Raw genomic sequence first — 19438 nt, 5'->3', positions numbered from 1 at the left:
GAGTGCAGAGCCAGGAGTAACCCCTGTGCATCGCCGGGTGTGACCCAAAAAGAAGAAAAAAATGACAACCAAATTTCTAGTTCTTAATTGGATTTCCCCTTTAAAAAATTTTACCTTACTAACTATATGTTGTTATATTTCAGAGAGTTGGCTGGTGATTGACCCATTCTGTCTTGCTAGTACAGTCTTTGGACTAGCAAGGAAAATTTGTTACTTGAAAAGCTAATAGAAGCTTCATTCATATTTAAGACTCAGAGAAAACGTTGACTCAACTTTATTAGGTATTAGACCCATGAGGGAGAAAAAGTGGGTTTAGCGGTTTTAAAATGAGAAGAAATCAGATATTCTAGCAAAAAGCAACAAAATTATTAACAATTCAAACTACTAAGAAGTCAAATCTTAAATATAAGCTTAAACAGTTAACAAAGCTCCTCATTTACAGAAATATATCTATTAATCATAAGAGGATAGTACGCTGTTATTAGAAATAATGAAATAGAGTTAGGAAAGGAGATATGTTAGATGTTTTAGGAGGGTGGAAAATGCATCTGAACGTGAAATGACAGGAAAGATGCAAAGTGATATGATAGGTGAGGGGAAGGTGTCAGGGCTTTTTTTTTTTTTTTGAGCAGATGCATGCTATGACAAGGACGAAACTGGATTAATGATGATGGGTGATGTAGAAATCATCACGGTTGAATAAAACTTTGATAACTAGAGTGAGTTTCAAAATGGGAAATAATTTTCCTTCTATTTGATAAAAGTAAAGGCTCTGTCCTCTGCTTCAACAGCTAAAGAAACTAGGGTTTGGACCTGTTTTTCCCTTTTCATGGCTGTATTTTATAACTCCACGACATGTACCATTTCTTAAGCCGTTTCCGTTTTGGATTGCACTGTTCCCTTATTTTTGGAAAGTGTTTCTGTGTGTCCCTATGAAACTTCAGGCATTGAGGAAGACGGCTTCATCAGAATCCCGGTCCTTGCCGCTGTCTTCACTGGGCGGGCACTCGCCCCCGCTGGGGGACCGGCAGCTCAGATCCTCCACCCCAGACTCTTGATCGCTGTTGCCTGACAAATCAGGATCGGAGCTTTTCAGATTGTCTTGGGTAAGAATCAGAGCGGAATCCTCATCACCTTGGGAAGGGCTCCTGGCCGGAAAAGCTTTCAGATTCCCACTGTAATCCTGGGGAGTGTTGGCCGTGCTGTTGTCTGAGGTAGGAAACCCTGAGTGTTTGCTGGCTTCACTTGGCTTGCTCTTCACTGTAGTGCAGTTTAACTGGACTTTTTGGATTTTTTCCATCCTCTAAAAAATAAATGAAGAGTTTTCAGGGGGAAAATCATAAATAATTCACATTTTTGTATATGCCTTTAGTGGTCATTCCCTTCCAGCCAGATTTATAATGATGAGCACAAGGGATGAGGTGGTCCTGGTTTCAAAGCTAGATCTTATTGCTTTAGAGAAAACAAATTCTGTGAGGTTGATGTTAATATCCACCTTCTTAATGATTATACAGACTTCCTATAAATGCAATAATTGTCACATAGATAAAGCAATCAATAGTCATCCATCTTTCTATACACAGATGGTTTCTCTGAGTTCAAAATACGTAATTTTTTACAGAAGTAAATGACTTATTATTTATTTATTTATTCATTTATGCTTTTTGGGTCATACCTGGTGATGCACAGGGAATTACTCCTGGCGGTTCTCAGGGGATCATATGGGATGCTGGGAGTCAAACCCTGGTTGACTGCATGCAAGACAAATGCCCTACCCACAGTGCTATCACTCCAGCCCTCAGAAGTACTTATTATTTAATAATTAAAGAGAAGTGCCACCTAACATAAAACTCATTCTTTTAAAGTGTACAATTCAGTAGCTTTAGTCCACTTACAACGTTAGGCAACCATCTACTAATTCTGAAGTATTTCCATGATTCCTAAAGAAAGCTCCTACTGTCAGCAGTCACTTCCCATTCAAGCTTCACAGCTCCTAGCAGTCCCAACTCTATAGCGACATTGGGACATTCTGTGTAAATGGAATTTATATATTTTTTATACTCTGTGGTCTTTCATGTCTGATTGCTTTCACTTCGCTTCTACTCTCAGGCCTCATCTGCCATGCGGTTTGTATGCACATCATTCTCTTTTATGGCCGAATAATATTTCATTTTATGACTGTCCCACATTTTGTTTCTTTATCAGGTGAGATATCTGAATTATTCAAAATGCACTTTACAGTTTCCTTGGTGTCATCAAGGAAGGTATAATAAATTCAACTATTACATATTCAAAACAAACTCATGTACAAAAGTGCAGTGTTGCGTTGTGAGAAAAAAAGAATAAATACATGTGCAACTATAAAAATACAACTTGGAATATAAGACTAAGAATGAGTGTAATGCAGTGGTGGTGGGACTGGTGTTGGAATATTGAAAGCCTATAACAAATGCATCATGAACAATTTTGTAAACTACTGTGTTTAAATAAAGTAGTCACGGTCACAGTCCTCCCGTTGTTCATCGATTTGCTCGAGCGGGCCCAGTAACGTCTCCATCGTGAGACTTGTTGTTACTGTGTTTGGCATATCGAGTACGTCACGGGGAGCTTGCCAGGCTCTGCCGTGCGGGCGAGAGACTCTCTCGGTAGCTTGCCGGGCTCTCCGAGAGGGGCGGAGGAATCGAACTCGGGTCGGCCATGTTGGCTGCGTGCAAGGCAAACACCCTACCGCTGTGCTATTGCTCCAGCCCTAAATAAAGTAGAAAAAATAATTTTTAAAAGAATGAGTGTAGGCATTAGAAAGAGGCATGCATTATTTAAGAAGATGGGTGATATTGTTAGAGAAAAGAAATTAATGAGTTTAGGGAGGAAAGGGCAATTTCATAAAACTGAAGAAACCAAACCTGGACGTGCTGGTGAGGGGTAGAGTAATTCTGGTAGGAGAGACAGTAACAGAAGTACAGAGTAAGAAGGTGACAGAGTACACAGAAGCAGAGGACAGGGACGGAAGGTGGCTCGTAGGGCTGGCTACTCGTGTCATATGCTGGAGCCTCATGGTTTCCCAAGAACTGCCAGACATGGCCCCAAAAAACAACGGGAGCAGAAAATAGTTCGATTTGAGCAAAGGGGACAGTGAAGAACAAAGTTGAAAGGTAGACTACAATGTCAGGATAAGAAATCTTAACTGTTATAAAGAAAAAGAAGTAACTTTCATTGTATAGTACATTCTCTATCTTGGAGGATTCTCACACTAAACATGAGTTATGCACTTCCAACTTTTCTTCTGGAAAAATAAATCCCTTGCTTTTGATTCACACCCAACAGTATTTGGGGGCTACTCTTGGCTTGGTGCTCAGAGGTTACTTTCAGCTGTTTTGGGTTTGGGTGGGGAAGTATGTGATGCCAAGAACTGAATCCAGGTTTCCTGCATGCAAATCATGCACTCAGCTCATAGAGCTCTCTCTCCAGCTCTATAAGTAAAAATTTATTAACAATATTGTAAGCAAAAAAAAAATTAAATCTGAAATAGCTTTATGGAAAACTGGCTGTCTTTAGAAGGAACTTGCTTAAAAATCACGAGTCATCTTTGAATGGCAAAAGGCCTATTCTTTTCTACCATGAGTCCAGGACTATAAAAACCTAACTCCTGCCTCCTTTTAGTTCTCTATGTTCATTTATTCAACTAAGGTATGGTACTGGTACTCCATCAGAATTCTCCATCAGAATCTCAAGGTTTGTATCCAGACATCAAGATTTTTTTTTTTGTCTGTATGAGGTGGTGATTTGAGGTAGTGTTAAGAACTATTTCTCTGATAATTCAAAATTAAGGCAGAGCTTTCCATATATTCCAGAGGTATTTTGTAACACCCTGCAGCTTTATAATAAGAACAAGATTTATGCCTGGTTTCGAAGATTCTCAAAGTTAACAGTTTAAAAGTTCTACTTTTGTTAACATCCATTTGACTCCCAAATGAACTTTGCAATCTGAGAGCCAAGATTTCACAAAAATTTATAACTGAGAGGCAATGTGTCCCAATAATGTAACAAAAGGAATTAACCAAACCAAAAGAATTAACCTCACTAGTTGTCTATAAATAAACATCTCTGCTGCTGGAGTCCCAAAAGTGTTAGGCACCATTCTCCCATCCCAACTCACCCTACGGTGATTTCATTTTAATTTCCAGTGATTTTTCTGCCCGGAGCAAGGAGCTAAGCAGACTTTGTTTTAAACTCAACATGTGATATTTTACTATCCTTCACTTTAAACACTCACCATTCTGAAAGCAACAAATTGGAAGCTCACTTCCAGTCACATGTATTTAAAAACTATAACGAAGAAGTTTATTGGCAATTTTTCAGCCTTTATCTTAAAACTTCTTTTCCCCTACAATATATGATTTTGGTTGAGGAGTGAAGGGATGTGGTTTGAGGAAGCAGTTTTCATCTTATTGCAAATAACACCTCAGTTCAGAATTCAGGTCTGGTAAACAGGAATAGGCTGCGAACTATTGAGCAACTGAGTTACAAGAGATATTATGGGGTTTTAAATAAATGACGCAGAATAAACCGGAAACACAAGTGAAAAGGCACTACAGTGAGGGGCAAGAAAGACTTGAGAGTCAACAGTCACATGTGTGCATGAACTAGACTACTCTTTAACCCGGTATAAAGAAATAAACTCAAATGGGTTAAAGACTATATAAGAAATGATGAAGTAGTTAAAAGAACATGGGAGAAATGCTCCATAGTGTTAGCATTAGAAATAGGATTTTTGACCCCAAGAGCAACGAAATAAAACAAAAGACAAACAATGGGGATTAAACAATGGGGATTGCAAAGCTGTTGTTTAAGGAAAATATGGGCTGAGGAAATGGCTTAACAGGCTGGAGCACATGCTTTGCATACAGAAGGATTCGAACCCGGGCACCTTGTCGTCCCTGAGCACCACTGGTACGCCCTCTCCCCAAAATATATTAAATATAAATGATGCAAAGACAAACTATAGAATACTTGTACATCATACATCTGATAAAGAATATCCAAATTATATAAAGAACTCATTTTTCCTAACAATAAATCCCAGTGCCAAAAAAAAGAACAGAATGTTCTAATTAATGCTTCTTTAAAAATGATACACAGATGTTCAAAGGGCATATTAAAAGATGCTTACTATCACTGTTTATCAGGAATATGCAAATTAAAACTGCATTGACCTTGCATACATGAGACCTGGGTCCACTCCTCACCACCACCAACCGCCAAGAAACAAAAAACAGTGAAATGTCGCCTCAGCCCAGTGAGAATGTCTTATATCAAATGGAACAAGAGTGGCTGGAGAGATAGTACAGCAGTTAAGGCTTTGGTGGCCAACTGAGGTTCCATCCCAGAGGCCACATATGGCCTCCTGAGCACTGTTGGGTGGACTGGCCCAAAACACACCCACTCAAAAAAAAAAAATACAGACGTTGAACAGGGTGTGGAGAAAGAACCCTTGTATACTGCTGGGGGAATAAAATTTGCGTAACTATTTTCAGAAGTGCTATGGAGTTTTCTCAAGAGGCTATCAACATAGTTATCAAATACCTCTTCTGGGTATTTGAAGAATACAAAAACAACGTAAGTTCTATCTATCACAGTGAAGTGCCTGTGAGGTGACTGAACATGTACCTTTATACCACAGAGTGTATTTCTTTTTTAAAAACAGGATTTTGCCATTGGCTGCAAAATGGAAGAATTGAGAAAGGGTTGTCCGAAATGATGTAAGTCAGAAATAAAAAGACAAGTGATAGATTTCACACATGTGCAATATGGAAATGTGAAAATGGACAAAATAAAATTACAGAAATATGACAATATGACAGTGTAATGAAGGTTGCCTGAGGGAAAGAAAAGGACTAATAGTTGAATGTTTGGAGAAAGGGAGGTATGAAAAAAAATGCTGGGGTGTGTGTGTGTGTGTGTGTGTGTGTGTGTGTGTGTGTGAAATAATATTTTTTTAAAAATCTGAGTTTGTTATTGATCAATTAGAGTGGTAATTGTCAAAGTTATGTAATTAAAAAAAGTGATTCTAGCCTTCCTGGCCAAGAGGTAGGGAATCATAAAAGTATCTTTACAGTATCAAATGATAAAAGTCTGGTTAGTAGTCCCTTGGCCTGTGCTTGGGTAGGAGCTCACCTAGCGTGGCTGTGCTAAGGCTGTCCCCTGGCTGTCCCCTGGCTAGTCTGCACAGCAGCCATACTGCCTCACTGCCCAGAGCCAGAGCCATGAGAGACTTTCATGGAGCAGTGCCCATCAAGAAACAATAACTAATAACTAAGGAAGTCAATGAAGAGTAGGGCGCCTTACATCTTCCAGGGCCTCGAGCTCTTCCTCTAGTTGCTGGGTCTCTTCTTTCACCGCCATCAGGTAATCTGTGACTGACTGCCGAGGCTGCAGCCCCTTTTCAAAGCGGTTATACATTCCACTCCAAAATCTGGAAAAGAGACCAGAGCTTTGTGATACCATCCTATCATGATCGGTAAATGGAAAGTCTCAGATCTCCTGGGGTATGGTTAATTCCACAATCGCACAGTTCTACTGATGTCCGAGTGCAAGTCACAGACTTGAAAAACCTCTTACTTAAGGTAATAATTTCATATTCATGTTTCCCTTTTCATGGGTCACTAAACTAGTTCCACAGAGAGTGAGTTCATGGAGCATCAACTTGTAGGTACATATGGCACTGGATTGGATTACAAGAGATATGTTATTCTATAATAGACTGAGGTGTTTTCATTTGGGGTACTTAGAAAATAGCATTTTGATTTGAAATAAACTTAGAAATCTCAGTGGTTATATTAAATGTTTGGCAAGTGAAGCTTTTTAAATTCAAGATTTTATTTTTACCAAAAAGGAAAATTGAAAACTGGGGCCAGAGCTATCGTATGAGTAGGGTGTTTGCCCTGTACCTGGCAGATCCCTATACAGGTTTGATCCCTGGTACCTCATATGGTCCCCTGAACACCTACAGAAGTGATCCCTGGGTGCAGAGTAAGGAGTAAGCCCTGAGCACTGTGAGGTCAGTAATAAATTAGTTGCAACACAAGTTATTGTGCTACGTCTCATTACCTTTCAGAATTACTACTTAGAAACCAGTAAGTTTTTTATTTTTATTTTAGTAAGGTAAAAGGTAAAGGCCCTCCCGTTGATCGTCGATTTGCTCGAGCGGGGCCAGTAACGTCTCCATTGGAGACTTTGTTGTTACTGTGTCTGGCATATCGAATACTCTCGGTAGCTTGCCGGGCTCTCCGAGAGGGGCGGAGGAATCAAACTCATTTTAGTATGATAGAACTAATTAACATTCTGCTCTGAAATTCAGAGGAAAGGGGCCAGAATGAGTAAGGAGCTTGCGTTCCATGCAGCCAACCAGGTTTGATTCCCTGCACCCTATATGGTCCCCTGAGCAGCTCACCTCTAAAACCGATTCCTGAGTGCAGAGCAGGATTAAGCCCTGAGCACTGCCGGGTGTGGTCCCAAAACAAAAAAACAAAGATAACCAAACAAACAAAATAACCCGCAGAACATCAGAAGGAAATAATTAGGTTGGAATTATTCAGAACAGAAATTGAGGAAGAAAAGTTAAAAAGAAGAAGGCATGATGTCTGTGCTGGAGATGGGCAGAGACAGAATGTGTTTTCTCAATTTATACTGTTTTGTCCATCTTTTTTGTTGCCCTCCAAGTCATGCATGCGACACCAGCCCTGAGAAAGTGCCCAAGGATAAAATGTAATATACAAGGATCGAAGAGATAGGGCCAACGCAGGTTGAATCCCTGCCATTTCATATGGTTGCCTGGGTTCCATCAGGAGTGATCCCTGAGCACAGAGTCAGGAGTAAGCCCTGAACACTGCCAAGTATGACCAAACCACAAAAATTAATTAAATAAAAAACATAATAAATTAAGTAAATAAATGTTGAGGGCTGGAGCGATAGCACAGTGGTAGGGCGTTTGCCTTGCGCGCAGCCAGCCCGACCGAGCTGGGTTCGATTCCTCCGCCCCCCTCGGAGAGCCCGGCAAGCTACCGAGACGTATTCAATATGCCAAAACACAGTAACAACAAGTCTCAAAAATGGAGACGTTACTGGGCCCACTCGAGCAAATCGATGAACAACGGGAAAACAACAACAGAACAAGTAAATAAAAATTAAGTAAAAACTAAAATTTTACATGCTTACCTAGTAGAATATATAGGCTGTCACTCTTTTCACCCCACCCCAATCTACAGTCCTAAAATAATTTTATTTTACTGGGAAATAGTTCCAGCAGGATTGAGTAGAAAAAGGGAAGCTGTATCATAATAATTACCTAAGTGATTGTGAAATGTGATTCCACATTTAATATATAAGGTTCTTGCTTATTCAATTCCCCACCATTATAATTTAAAATATATAATTTTTACAAAACATCAACATGCAAAGATAATACCATTTATGGGGTCAAAGAAAGGGGGGAGAAAACACATTAAAAATACCAGATTGTGGGGCTGGAGCAATAGCACAGTGGGTAGGGCATTTGCCTTGCACGCAGCCAACACGGCCGACCCTGGTTTGATTCCCAGCATCCCATATGGTCCCCCGAGCACCACCAGGAGTAATTCCTGAGTGCATGAGCCAGGACTAACCCCTGAGCATCACCAGGTATGACCCAAAAAAAGCAAAAAAAAAAAAAAAAAAAAACCAGATTGTATATTTAACTATCTTTCTCTGGTGGGTTTTGGATCCAAACAAGCCTTATTTGTGTTATTTGGGAAGAGAGGTGTCAAGGGATATGAGATTTAGGACATCATCTGTCTGTGCTCAGGGATCATAACCAGTGAGACTTGCAGAACTCTATGGGGTGTTGGGGATCGAACCAAGGCCAGATGAGTACAAGGTAAGCACGTGACCTGCTGCTACCACTCTGCCCCCACCCGCCAAAAGCTTAAAGCTCAATGTTTCATAGCAGTCAAGCCCCAAATCAAGTTTCACCACCGTATTCCTACTTAGGTCCTGAAGGAGTTATACATACTTGTACATAAAGTTGCAGGGAGTTGTGGGAAGACGAAGGGTTCCTTGAGTCTGGCTGTGATCAGCTCTGAAGAGAGGATTCATGTAGTCGGCCCGATTCTTCCACAGGTGAGCCCATAAAGAATATGTTCGTTCTTGAATTCTATCAAAAAAAAAAAAAAAGAAAGCCTGAAAAGGACCAATCTAGTTCATGCAGAGTTGGTAAGTCATACTAAAAGATGGAAAGAGAACAACAGTGTTATCTGAACATTGGGTGTCCTGATCTACAGTCAGGAAATTTGCCATCTTTGTGGCTTCATATTATTGTATGATTATCTCAACTTCTCTGTAGTGTGTACCCACTTTAACAAGAATTTTAAATCATCTGATTATAAAATTAAAATTCTCTCTAGAGGCCAGCCACACATGCTAGGGGGAAAGGGAGCTCAGATAGAGAAGGGAGCACCAAATAAAGGATGTTGGAAGGTCCTCCCAGGATGGGAGAAGCATGCTGAAAGTAGACTATAGACCGAACATGATTGCCACCCATTGCCTCCTTTGCAAACCACAACACCCAAAAGGAGAGAGAGAACACAGAGGCAAGGGGGGATGGGGGGGTGGGAGGGATACTGGGATCCGTGGTGGTGGGAAATGGGCACTGGTGGAGGGATGGGTATTTGATCACTGTATGATTGAAACCCAAGCACAAAAATTTGTAAGTCTAAAACTGTACCTCATGGTGTCTCACTAATAAAAATAAAAAAATAAATTCTCTCTAAATTTTGTGGGTTCTCTCCTACACCGTCCTACAATAGCGATTAAACATTTGTTTGCTGTGAACAGAAAGCTTCACATGTTTTCTCTCACTCAATCCCCACTGAATTCCTATGAGATGTGTCCTCATAGATTATGAACTGGGGTTCAGTGAAATTAAATCATTTACCAAAGTCTAATAACTAGCAAGTGGAATGGCCAGCAGACTGACTGGGTTAGGGCAATGACTCACAAAACTCGGAAAACATGCACTAGTAAGGGATGTGTTTTGCTGCCTTAATTCAGTACTATTTCCCAGGACTCACACTTTAAGTTCCTTGGAGAAAGCAGGCTTATAGTCACTTAAAAAAATTGTTTTCTTTCTGTTCAGGTTAAAACTACCGGAGTCTACTTGTACTAATCATTTCCAAAATTAAAGCCGGTACTGAAAATCATTTTCATTGGGATAGCAGGAGAAATAGTACGTACAGTAGTAGTTAGGGCATCTGCTTGCAGGCAGCTGTCCAGGTTTGATCCCCAGCATCCCATATGGTTCCCTGATTAGCACAGCGGGTAGGGCGTTTGCCTTGCACGCAGCCAACATGGCCAACCCGAGTTCGATTCCTCCGCCCCTCTCGGAGAGCCCGGCAAGCTACCGAGAGTATTCGATATGCCAGACACAGTAACAACAAAGTCTCCAATGGAGACGTTACTGGGCCTGCTCGAGCAAATCGATGATCAACGGGAGGGCCCCTGATTACCATCAGGAGCAATTCCTGAGTGCCGAACCAGGAGTAAACCCTGAACATTGCTGGGCATGCCCCCAAAACAAACACAAATTTGTATTTTTACTAATTTCCAATTCATAAGTCAATGCTACTAGGGGCTTTATTATCATCATTTTTATTATTATTATTATTATTGTTTTGGTTTTCTGTGCCATATCTGGCAGTGCTCAGAACTGATTTCTGGTTCTGTGCTCAGAGATCACTCCTGGTGGGGCACATGATTTTCCTGGCATTAAATTGGGGTCAGCCCACAACACCCAAAAAAAGAGAGAGAACACAAGGGATTGCCCTGCCACAGAGGCAGGGTGGGATGGTGGGGATGGGGGTGTGGAGGATATTATCCATGGTGGTGGAAAATGGGCACTGGTGGAGGGATGGGTATTTGATCATTGTATATTCGAAACCCAAGCACAAAAAACTGTAAATCTACAACTGTACCTCATGGTGTTTCACTAATAATAAAAAAAAAAAAAAATTCAGGTCAGCCATGTGCCAAAGGCCCTAACCACTGTAATACCACTCTGGGCTCTTAAGTGCTTTATTTTAAAATCCACATTTCATGTACTTTTTCCTTCTGGATAAAAACAGAGTTTGGGGATGGAGCAATAGCACAGTGGGTAGGGTGTTTGCCTTGCATGAGGTCGACCCGGGTTTGATTCCCAGCCATCCCATATGGTCCCCCAAGCACCGCCAGGAGTAATTCCTGAGTGCATGAGCCAGAAGTAACCCCTGTGCATTGCCAGGTATGACCCAAAAAGCAAAAGCGAAAAAAAAAAAAGAGTAGAGTTTAGATCTATTAAGAGTGCTTTGGTTTTCAAACTCGATTTCCCAGTTACATCTGTAAATCTTAGGATAGATACCAAAAGTATATATTTCTTTTAAATGTAAAAACTCACTTTATCTAACTCAAGAAAATTTCCTTTCAATATTAGTGTCATATCTACCAACCTATCTCTGGATATTAGGCAGAAACTGGGGCAAATGAGCTTATTTCTTCAGTCAGTTGACAATATTAAATCATTTTGAAATGATGCCAGGAAAAAGAAAAGAACTTTGATTTATCTGTATAGATTTGGGGCTGAAACATTCTTGCAAATTATGAAAGGCATCTGAAATTCTCAGTCGCCAAAATCATTTGAGAAAATGAAATAGAAAACTTACTTGAGTTCTTGTCTCTCCTTTTGGCTGTTACACAGGAAATTTCCAAACTGGCAGGAATAAATGTGATGCTGAATGTGAATTAGAAATCTCTCGTTGAATTCAAAGGCACAGGGAAACTGTTCCATTAGCTGCCACACACACTCAATGAACTGGTCGATAACTGGAGAGATCTCCTTTGGATCACCGTCTAGATTTCCATATCTATAAAATGAAGTATTTGAGACTTTGAATTTTAAGTTAGAAATGCATCAATGCAAAAGCCATCATAAAAGCAACCTAATTCATCAATAAATCTTGTCTTATGAACTCAGAATGCACAGTGGAAAAATAACTTCTTAAATTCTAATTTCAAGAAAAAATAGAGGAGGGTTAGAAGAGAAAGGACCTGTTGACATAGTTACACAAGAACATATTAGTGGCTACAAATAAAATCCAAAATACTCCATGGGCAAAGAGCATTATTTCAGATTCTAAAATATAGCAAAATTTCTGAAATATTACCATTGTTTTAATCAGTGGCTAGTTAGTGGGAAAGCAGGAAATTATGTTTAAGAAACTAGTTTCATTTGAAAACTATTATAGTTTCTCTTTTCCTATGTTTTACTCGAGAAGGGAAGAAGAATAAAACCTGAAAAAATAATGGTTTTATTTATCCCAAGTTTCTAGGGATGTTTATTTCTAGAGCAAAATTAATACTTGTCTTAATGTTTAGATCCACATAACCACATATTTCCATATGGTATCTCCCTTATTTGTTTTTTTTCCATGACTGTATCAGAAAGTTTTTCCTCATATTTATATTTATTTTTAAATAAAAACTGGCTGGTTCTAGATGTTAAACAGATTTATTCATCCTGCAACTTAGGTTAATAAAATTATATTGTGTAAGAAACTAGTATGTCAGGGGCTGGAGTGATAGCACAGCGGGTAGGGCGTTTGCCTTGCACGCAGCCAACATGGCCGACACAGGTTCGATTTCCAGCATCCCATATGGTCCCCTGAGCACTGCCAGGAGCAATTCCTGAGTGCATGAGCCAGGAGTAACCCCTGAGCATCGCCGGGTGTGACCCAAAAAGAAAAAAAAAAAGAAAGTAGTAAGTCAATGTATCTTAATTAGGGGCTGGAGCAATAGCACAGCGGGTAGGGCTTTTGCTTGCACGCGGCCGACCCAGGTTCGGTTTCCAGCATCCCATATGGTCCCCTGAGCACCGCCAGGGGTAATTCCTGAGTATAGAGCAAGGAGTAACCCCTGTGCATTGCCGTGTGTGACCCAAAAAGCAAAAAAAAAAAAAGTCTGTACGATTACAATTATCCAGCTAAGTCATTATATCCAAATTCCTTCAAGAAATTTACAAGAAATTTCCTTAGACATTCAACATTGACAGCTTAAAGTCATGCTTTAGCTTTAAGATGGGAAGTAACATGGGAATATCGGTGAAGATTCTGGAGCACATGGGTAGTGACACCAAACCCAAACTGTCATCAGGATGTAGTAGGGAGGGGCCAGAGCAATAGTACAGTAGGGAGGGCGTCTGCCTTGCAGAAAGCTGACCTGGGTTCAATCCTGGGTATTCCATATGGTCCTTCTAGCCCCACCGGGAGTGATCCCTGAGTGCAGAGCTAGGAGTGGACCCTGAGCACCACTGGGTGTAGCTCCCAAACCAAAATTAATAAATCAACGGGAGAAGGAGGTGTGGGGGATACATGAGGATGAAGGTCAGACCAGAAGTGGCAGAGGGAAAGGAGTAGATCGTGGCCATTTCAGTGGTGGTGTGCAACCACTTTGAACATCAATACTACACATTCAAAAACCATTGTAAGCGCATTATATAAACTACAAGAGTACAGTTTTGTAAATCAAAAATGTATAGCAGGAGGAAGAGAAAGCTGATATTCTCTAGGTTAATTAAGAAAAAGCATTCTCTCTCTCTTCTGGAAAATTGACCAATTCATTCTGTTCCCAAAATACCAAGAATAATCAGATTGGAAATTCTGGAATATAATGTATACAGCAACGTTTCTGAAATTTGAATATTTTTGAAATCACACACAACACACACACACACACACACACATTCACACACTCTTTTTTTTTCTTTTTGGGTCACACCTGGCAATGCACAGGGGTTACTCCTGGCTCTGCATTCAGGAATTACTCCTGGCAGTGCTCGGGGGACCATATGGGATGCTGGGAATAGAACCCGTGTTGGCCGCTTGCAAGGCAGACGCCCTACTGCTGTGCTATCGCTCCAGCCCCCACACACACTTTTTTAAAAACAAAGTTATTTTCTCTCCATTCCTTCAAGTGGGGAAAAGTGTTTTAAATCTTAAACATTCAACACAATAGGTTTTTAATTCTTTCTTACCTATGATTAAATTTATGACCAAAGGAAATCCAGTCCTTTTCAATAAGTACCTGCAGAAGAAAGAATATAAGTATCATAGAAGCAAATGAAGAAAACATAGAGACCATGATCAATAAAATGTAGGATTTCAAATTCTTGGCACAGGAGCACTCTCTCCTCAGACTGCCTGCCCACATCGCGCACTCATCCAGTGCAGCACACCTCAAGGGTTGGAGGTCATTCATAGGAATAAAGGAGATGATAGATGAAAATGTAAGCACTCCCACAGAGCTTTCTACGAGCTGCTCATTTTTCTTCATACATGATCACATACATTTCTTACATTTTTTTATGCACAGTCTCATTTCATTATGGGATAGGTATCTCCTTCATTCTCGTCTTACAGCAGATTAAATACCTAAAATCTTGCAACTCGGTAGTGGTGGAAATTACCTCTTAGTTCCTACTGCTCCAAAGCTCATGTCTCCCCTCCCTTTTTTTTTTTTTTTCATAATTTCTGTTTGTGTTCGTTTGGGGTGAGAGGTCACACCCAGTGGTGCTCGGGGCCTACTCCTGACACTGTATTCAGGAACTGCTCCCTGTAAGTACTTAAGGGGGTCTCTGTGGTGTTAGGGATCAACCCCAGGCCCCCCACATGCAGAGCATGCTTTCAGCTCACTGAGCTCTCTCGCAGTCACAGAGTCCACTTCTTAAATAATATGTTCATTGTTGCCTTTCACTAGAACAATTAAGACTAATCTTTTTATAAGAAACGGTCACGGTCCTCCCGTTGTTCATCGATTTGCTCCCGTTGTTCATCGATTTGCTCGAGCGGGCCCAGTAACGTCTCCATCATGAGACTTGTTGTTACTGTGTTTGGCATATCGAATACATCACGGGGAGCTTGCCAGGCTAGGAATTTTTCCCTGTGATCTTTATTACACACTGAAAGAATTGTAAGAATAATGGATGTTTGGGACCTGAAGTATCTACCCTGCCTTAGAATTTGAGCTAAACTTGGCTTATGATTTCAAATTCTCTGAAGTTTGAAAGTTTTTAGTTAAAATAATAGGATGGAAGTGACAGGGTTAAGGCACATGCTTTGCCTGTCACCAATCCCAGTTCAATAACTGGCATGACATGGTTCCCTGAGCATTGTAGGGTACAGCCCTGGAATCCCTCAAGCACATCTGGATTAGCCGTGAAGGCCCCCCAAACCTACAGAAGTGACCGAATAATCCCCAGCATCACAGGACCTGTGAAGCAGCCCATCCTTAGACCCTCACATTGAACCATTGACCCAGCTGGCCAAGATTTGCTGTAAGAGGCCCCTGGGTCTCCTGAGAACTAACCGGGGTGCCATCCATTCCAAATAAATAAAATAACGAGGAATAAAGTCATCAGCATTACCAGCACATTAAAATTTCCAGAATTTTCTCCTAAAAATATCAATATGGCATGGTAACATTTGCCCTTTACTACTCTGACGTCTCAGGGGGCTGAATCATAGAGCCAAAGGTGGAAAAGGATGGTGGAAATACAGAGGCCCAAGGAAGTGGCAAAAATATCACAGTAACGACGAATTTTCTTGCACTTTCAGAAAAAGGCCCAGGGAAAACAGCTGCATCTTCTCTCTCATCCCAGAAGCTGGCGTTACCTGATCGAGGAGATCTGGCCAGAGCGAGAGTTTATTTGGGCTCCTGTGTCGCTAGTGGTAACAAGGGAGCAGCATGAGCTCAGGATCCACTAAAGCATTTTTACCAAATCGTGGTTCAAGGGGCAGATGCCTAATCATGTTCCTGGTCACTTGGAAGTCCCTTTAAGAAAATGGTAGTAGCTTCATGGGTGTGGTGTTAGAACTATGCGCATGAGAAGCCATCGCGAAAAGTATTTTAGATCAGAGACCCTCAATTAATAAAAAATAAAAATTAAAAAGCAATGTTTTACTCATCAACAGAAAGAGAGAGAAAGAAAGAAAGAAAGAAAAAGAAAGAGAGAGAGAGAAGGAGGGAGGGAGGGAGGGAGGACGGGGGGAGGGAGGGAGGGAGGGAGGGAGGGAGGAAGGAAGGAAGGAAGGAAGGAAGGAAGGAAGGAAGGAAGGAGAAGAAGAAAAAGAAAGAAGGAAGGAAAAAAGAAAGAAGAGAAAGAAAGAAGAGAAAGAAAGAAAGAAAGAAAGAAAGAAAGAGAAGGAAAAATGCTTACTCCAGATGGAATCCCGGTGACCAAGAGCTTCCACAAGCAAGGCCCAGTTATGCGGGTTCCATGCGGGCTGCATGGTGGCAGAGGACCTGGGCTGTTCCTCCCCAGGTCCCTGCCTACCCGGCAGGCTGTAAACACCCACAATTTGCCTCTGGGCACCATCTTAGCACACCAATAGCCCTGGCCCAGAGATTCCCAATTGAATCCCAAAATGGATTGGTGCCATACAGAGATGTGTCTGGAACCCAGTCATTTACAAGAAATTTACATTTACAATTGCGGCCGTGTGAGCTCTCTTGATACTCAAAATGAGCAAAGGAAAATACCTAACATCTGCCCATGATAAGTAGGCTTGAATGGTAGTGGGAAATTTCAAGCAAGACATATGCCCAAAATTAGAGTATTGGGGAAATTGTCTGCCGTAGAGGCAGGGTGAGGACTGAGATGTGGGTGGTGGAAAAATGTGCACTGGTGGAGGGATGGGTGTTCCAACATTGTATGCCTGAATCTTAAACATGAAAGCCCTGTAACTCTATCTCATTGGTGATGCACTATTCACTGACCTCCTCCCATTGTTCATCGATTTGCTTGAGTGGGCACCAGTAATGTCTCCATTGTGAGACTTGTTGTTACTGTTTTTGGCATATCAAATATGCCACAGGGAGCTTGCCAGGCTCTGCTGTGCGGACAAGATACTCTCAGTAGCTTGCCAGGCTCTCAGAGAGGGGCGGAGGAACTGAACCCAGGTCGGCCATGTGCAAGGCAAACGCCCTACCCACTGTGTGATAGCTCCAGCCCAAAATCATTGGTGATACCATTTAAAAAAAAAAAAAAGTAATGTGGAGTTCATGCCCAATTCAATCATCTTAATCAATGGTTCAACAAATAGCAGTACCCCTAAAGTATTAAAATTTAAAAAAGGAAAGGAAGGAAAGAAAGAAAGAAGGAAGGAAGGGAGGGAGGGAGGGAGGGAGGGAGGAAGGGAGGGAAGAAAGAAAGAAAGAAAGAAAGAAAGAAAGAAAGAAGGAAGGAAGAAAGAAAATGGTACCAGCTTAACCAAAGGTTTAAAAGAAGGAAGGAAGGAAGGAAGGAAGAAAGAAAGAAAGAAAGAAAGAAAGAAAGAAAGAAAGAAAGAAAGAAAGAAAGAAAATGGTACCAGCTTAACCAAAGGTTTGCCTTCCCAGGTAACAACATAAATACAGTGCAATTGAAAGAAGTATTTCCCAGGTTGTCATGTTCTTAAACAGATGCAAACTCCAGAAGAGAAGGTATTCATGATTTCTATGGGGGGAGGGGGGAGCAGAAAACACAAAAACAATCAATATTTACTTCCAAGAGATCAGAGGGAGTACAAAAGGTAGGGTGTTTGCCTTGCATGCGGTCAACCTGGGTCCGATCCCTAGCTCCCCATCTGGTCCCCATATATTGTCAGGAGTGATCCCCGGGCACAGGGTCAGGAGTCAGCCCAAGCACCACCACAGGCTGTGGCCCAGAAACAAACAAAGTTCTGTTACACCATTATAAAGAATCGCTTTAAAATTTTAAGCATTGGAACAGAGACATGGCCCAGAGGGCTAGGTGCTTGTCCTGCGACAGCTGAAAACAAACACAATTTTAAAGAGCACAGAATATAAGTTTTACGCATTAAGTGAAAACACTTTTCCCTCTTAAGAACATTCTTCTTTGTGTGCGCAAAAAGTTTCTAGTCAAACTTTTTTCTGAACACTGGTTCTGTTACCGGGCTGGAGCAATAGCACAGCGGTAGGGCGTTTGCCTTGCACACAGCCAGCCTGGCTGAGCCGGGTTCATTCCTCCGCCCCTCTCGGAGAGCCCAGCAAGCTACCAAGAGTATCTCGCACGCATGGCAAAGCCTGGCAAGCTCCCCGTGATGTATTCGATATGCCAAACACAGTAACAAGAAGTCTCAAAATGGAGACATTACTGGGCCCGCTCGAGCAAATCGACGAACAACAGGAGGACAGTGTTTCCGTTCCAAACTCACATGCTACCTCAAACTTGAAAATACACAGAAATAGACAATAAAACCCAATGCATAAACTGCCGGATCAATTTTCTGTTTTTTCCCCAAAATTCACATTTAAATAGTGTTGAGCTGAATTGGTTCCAAAAGCTCAGAAAGTTACCTCATCACTCATCACCTATTTCTCCTTTGCCCGAACTAAGCATGCTGATCTATGAAGAACAGTCAAGTGGATGGAGTGTGTGTGCTGGAGCGTGTGTGCTCGGGGGGGAGGGGGGAGAATGCCCATCACTGCCCGAGGAGGGGAGCGATGGGCAATTCACTCTCCATCCCCACATCGGCTACTCACCATGAAGCCCTTCAGAGTCCGGTAGTGTGGGTCCAGCAGGAGGCTGGCCACAGAGCACACCTGAGCGGTCCTGTCCCAGCCGTCAGAACAGTGAACAAGCACACTCGCGCCTTCATCTGCAATTGCCTAAAATACACAAGATCAGCAGGGCCTCCGAGAAGGGCCACGAAAGGCAAGTGCGCTCATTAGAAGATCTAGGTTTGGCTTGGGCCACTGAGACAGCACAGCTGGTGGGGCATTTGTCCTGCACATGCCTGACCCAGGTTCGAACCCAAGTACCGCATATGGTCCCCAGAGCCCCCACCACTACACCCCCATCCCCCATAAAACAACCATAAACAAAAACAGAACTAGGTTTGGACTTATTTTGACAGAAACGGACCAAAACCCAATACCCAACACCATTAATGCATTTGGTATTCACACCTACCCTAGTATTCACACACAGACACGGCAGTGCTGGTAACAAAAGCTTTTTCTTTCTTTTCCTCTATCCAGATGCCCAGGCCACTTTGGTGAATCCGAAACGGGTTTCCTGCATCTCCCACTACACCTACAACTGTCTCACTTCCCTCCTAAGTTTCCACTCGAAGCCCTCTAAGGCATTGAACTCTGATGCTACGACTGGCCCTCACCATTTCTAAATATGTAAAAGACACAAAACCTGATAAAATTATGAACTTAGGAAAAAAAGGTAACAACTAAGTAATGGACCTGGGGGGGATGAGGAGAGCAGGAAAAACAAAGACAAAATTTATTGCCAAAGGGAGGTGGGGGGGTGAGGGAGAGGGGGTGAGTATGTCCAAAGAGTATAGTAGATAAGGCACTTGCTTTGCAT

At 41.7% G+C, this 19438-nt stretch overlaps 1 protein-coding gene across 1 annotated transcript in view; it reads right to left on the bottom strand.

Moving 5' to 3' along the window:
- Positions 1-621: 621 nt before the first annotated feature.
- The window catches only part of MTMR7 (myotubularin related protein 7), a 148272-nt gene continuing 129455 nt past the window's right edge, over positions 622-19438 (bottom strand). The window contains exons 9-14 of the mRNA XM_056114016.1: positions 18601-18726; positions 14093-14142; positions 11727-11927; positions 9047-9187; positions 6346-6472; positions 622-1303 (exon numbers count right to left, since the gene is read on the bottom strand). Coding sequence (XP_055969991.1) covers positions 941-1303; positions 6346-6472; positions 9047-9187; positions 11727-11927; positions 14093-14142; positions 18601-18726 — 1008 coding nt within the window. The 3' untranslated portion in view covers positions 622-940. The remainder of the gene's footprint in view (positions 1304-6345; positions 6473-9046; positions 9188-11726; positions 11928-14092; positions 14143-18600; positions 18727-19438) is intronic.

This window comes from Sorex fumeus, unplaced genomic scaffold (assembly GCF_029834395.1).
Source record: "Sorex fumeus unplaced genomic scaffold, SorFum_2.1 ptg000024l, whole genome shotgun sequence".
Classification (NCBI taxonomy): Eukaryota; Metazoa; Chordata; class Mammalia; order Eulipotyphla; family Soricidae; genus Sorex; species Sorex fumeus.
Note: the sequence above shows the minus strand (reverse complement) of the source record. Positions and strands in the feature narration are given on the sequence as shown.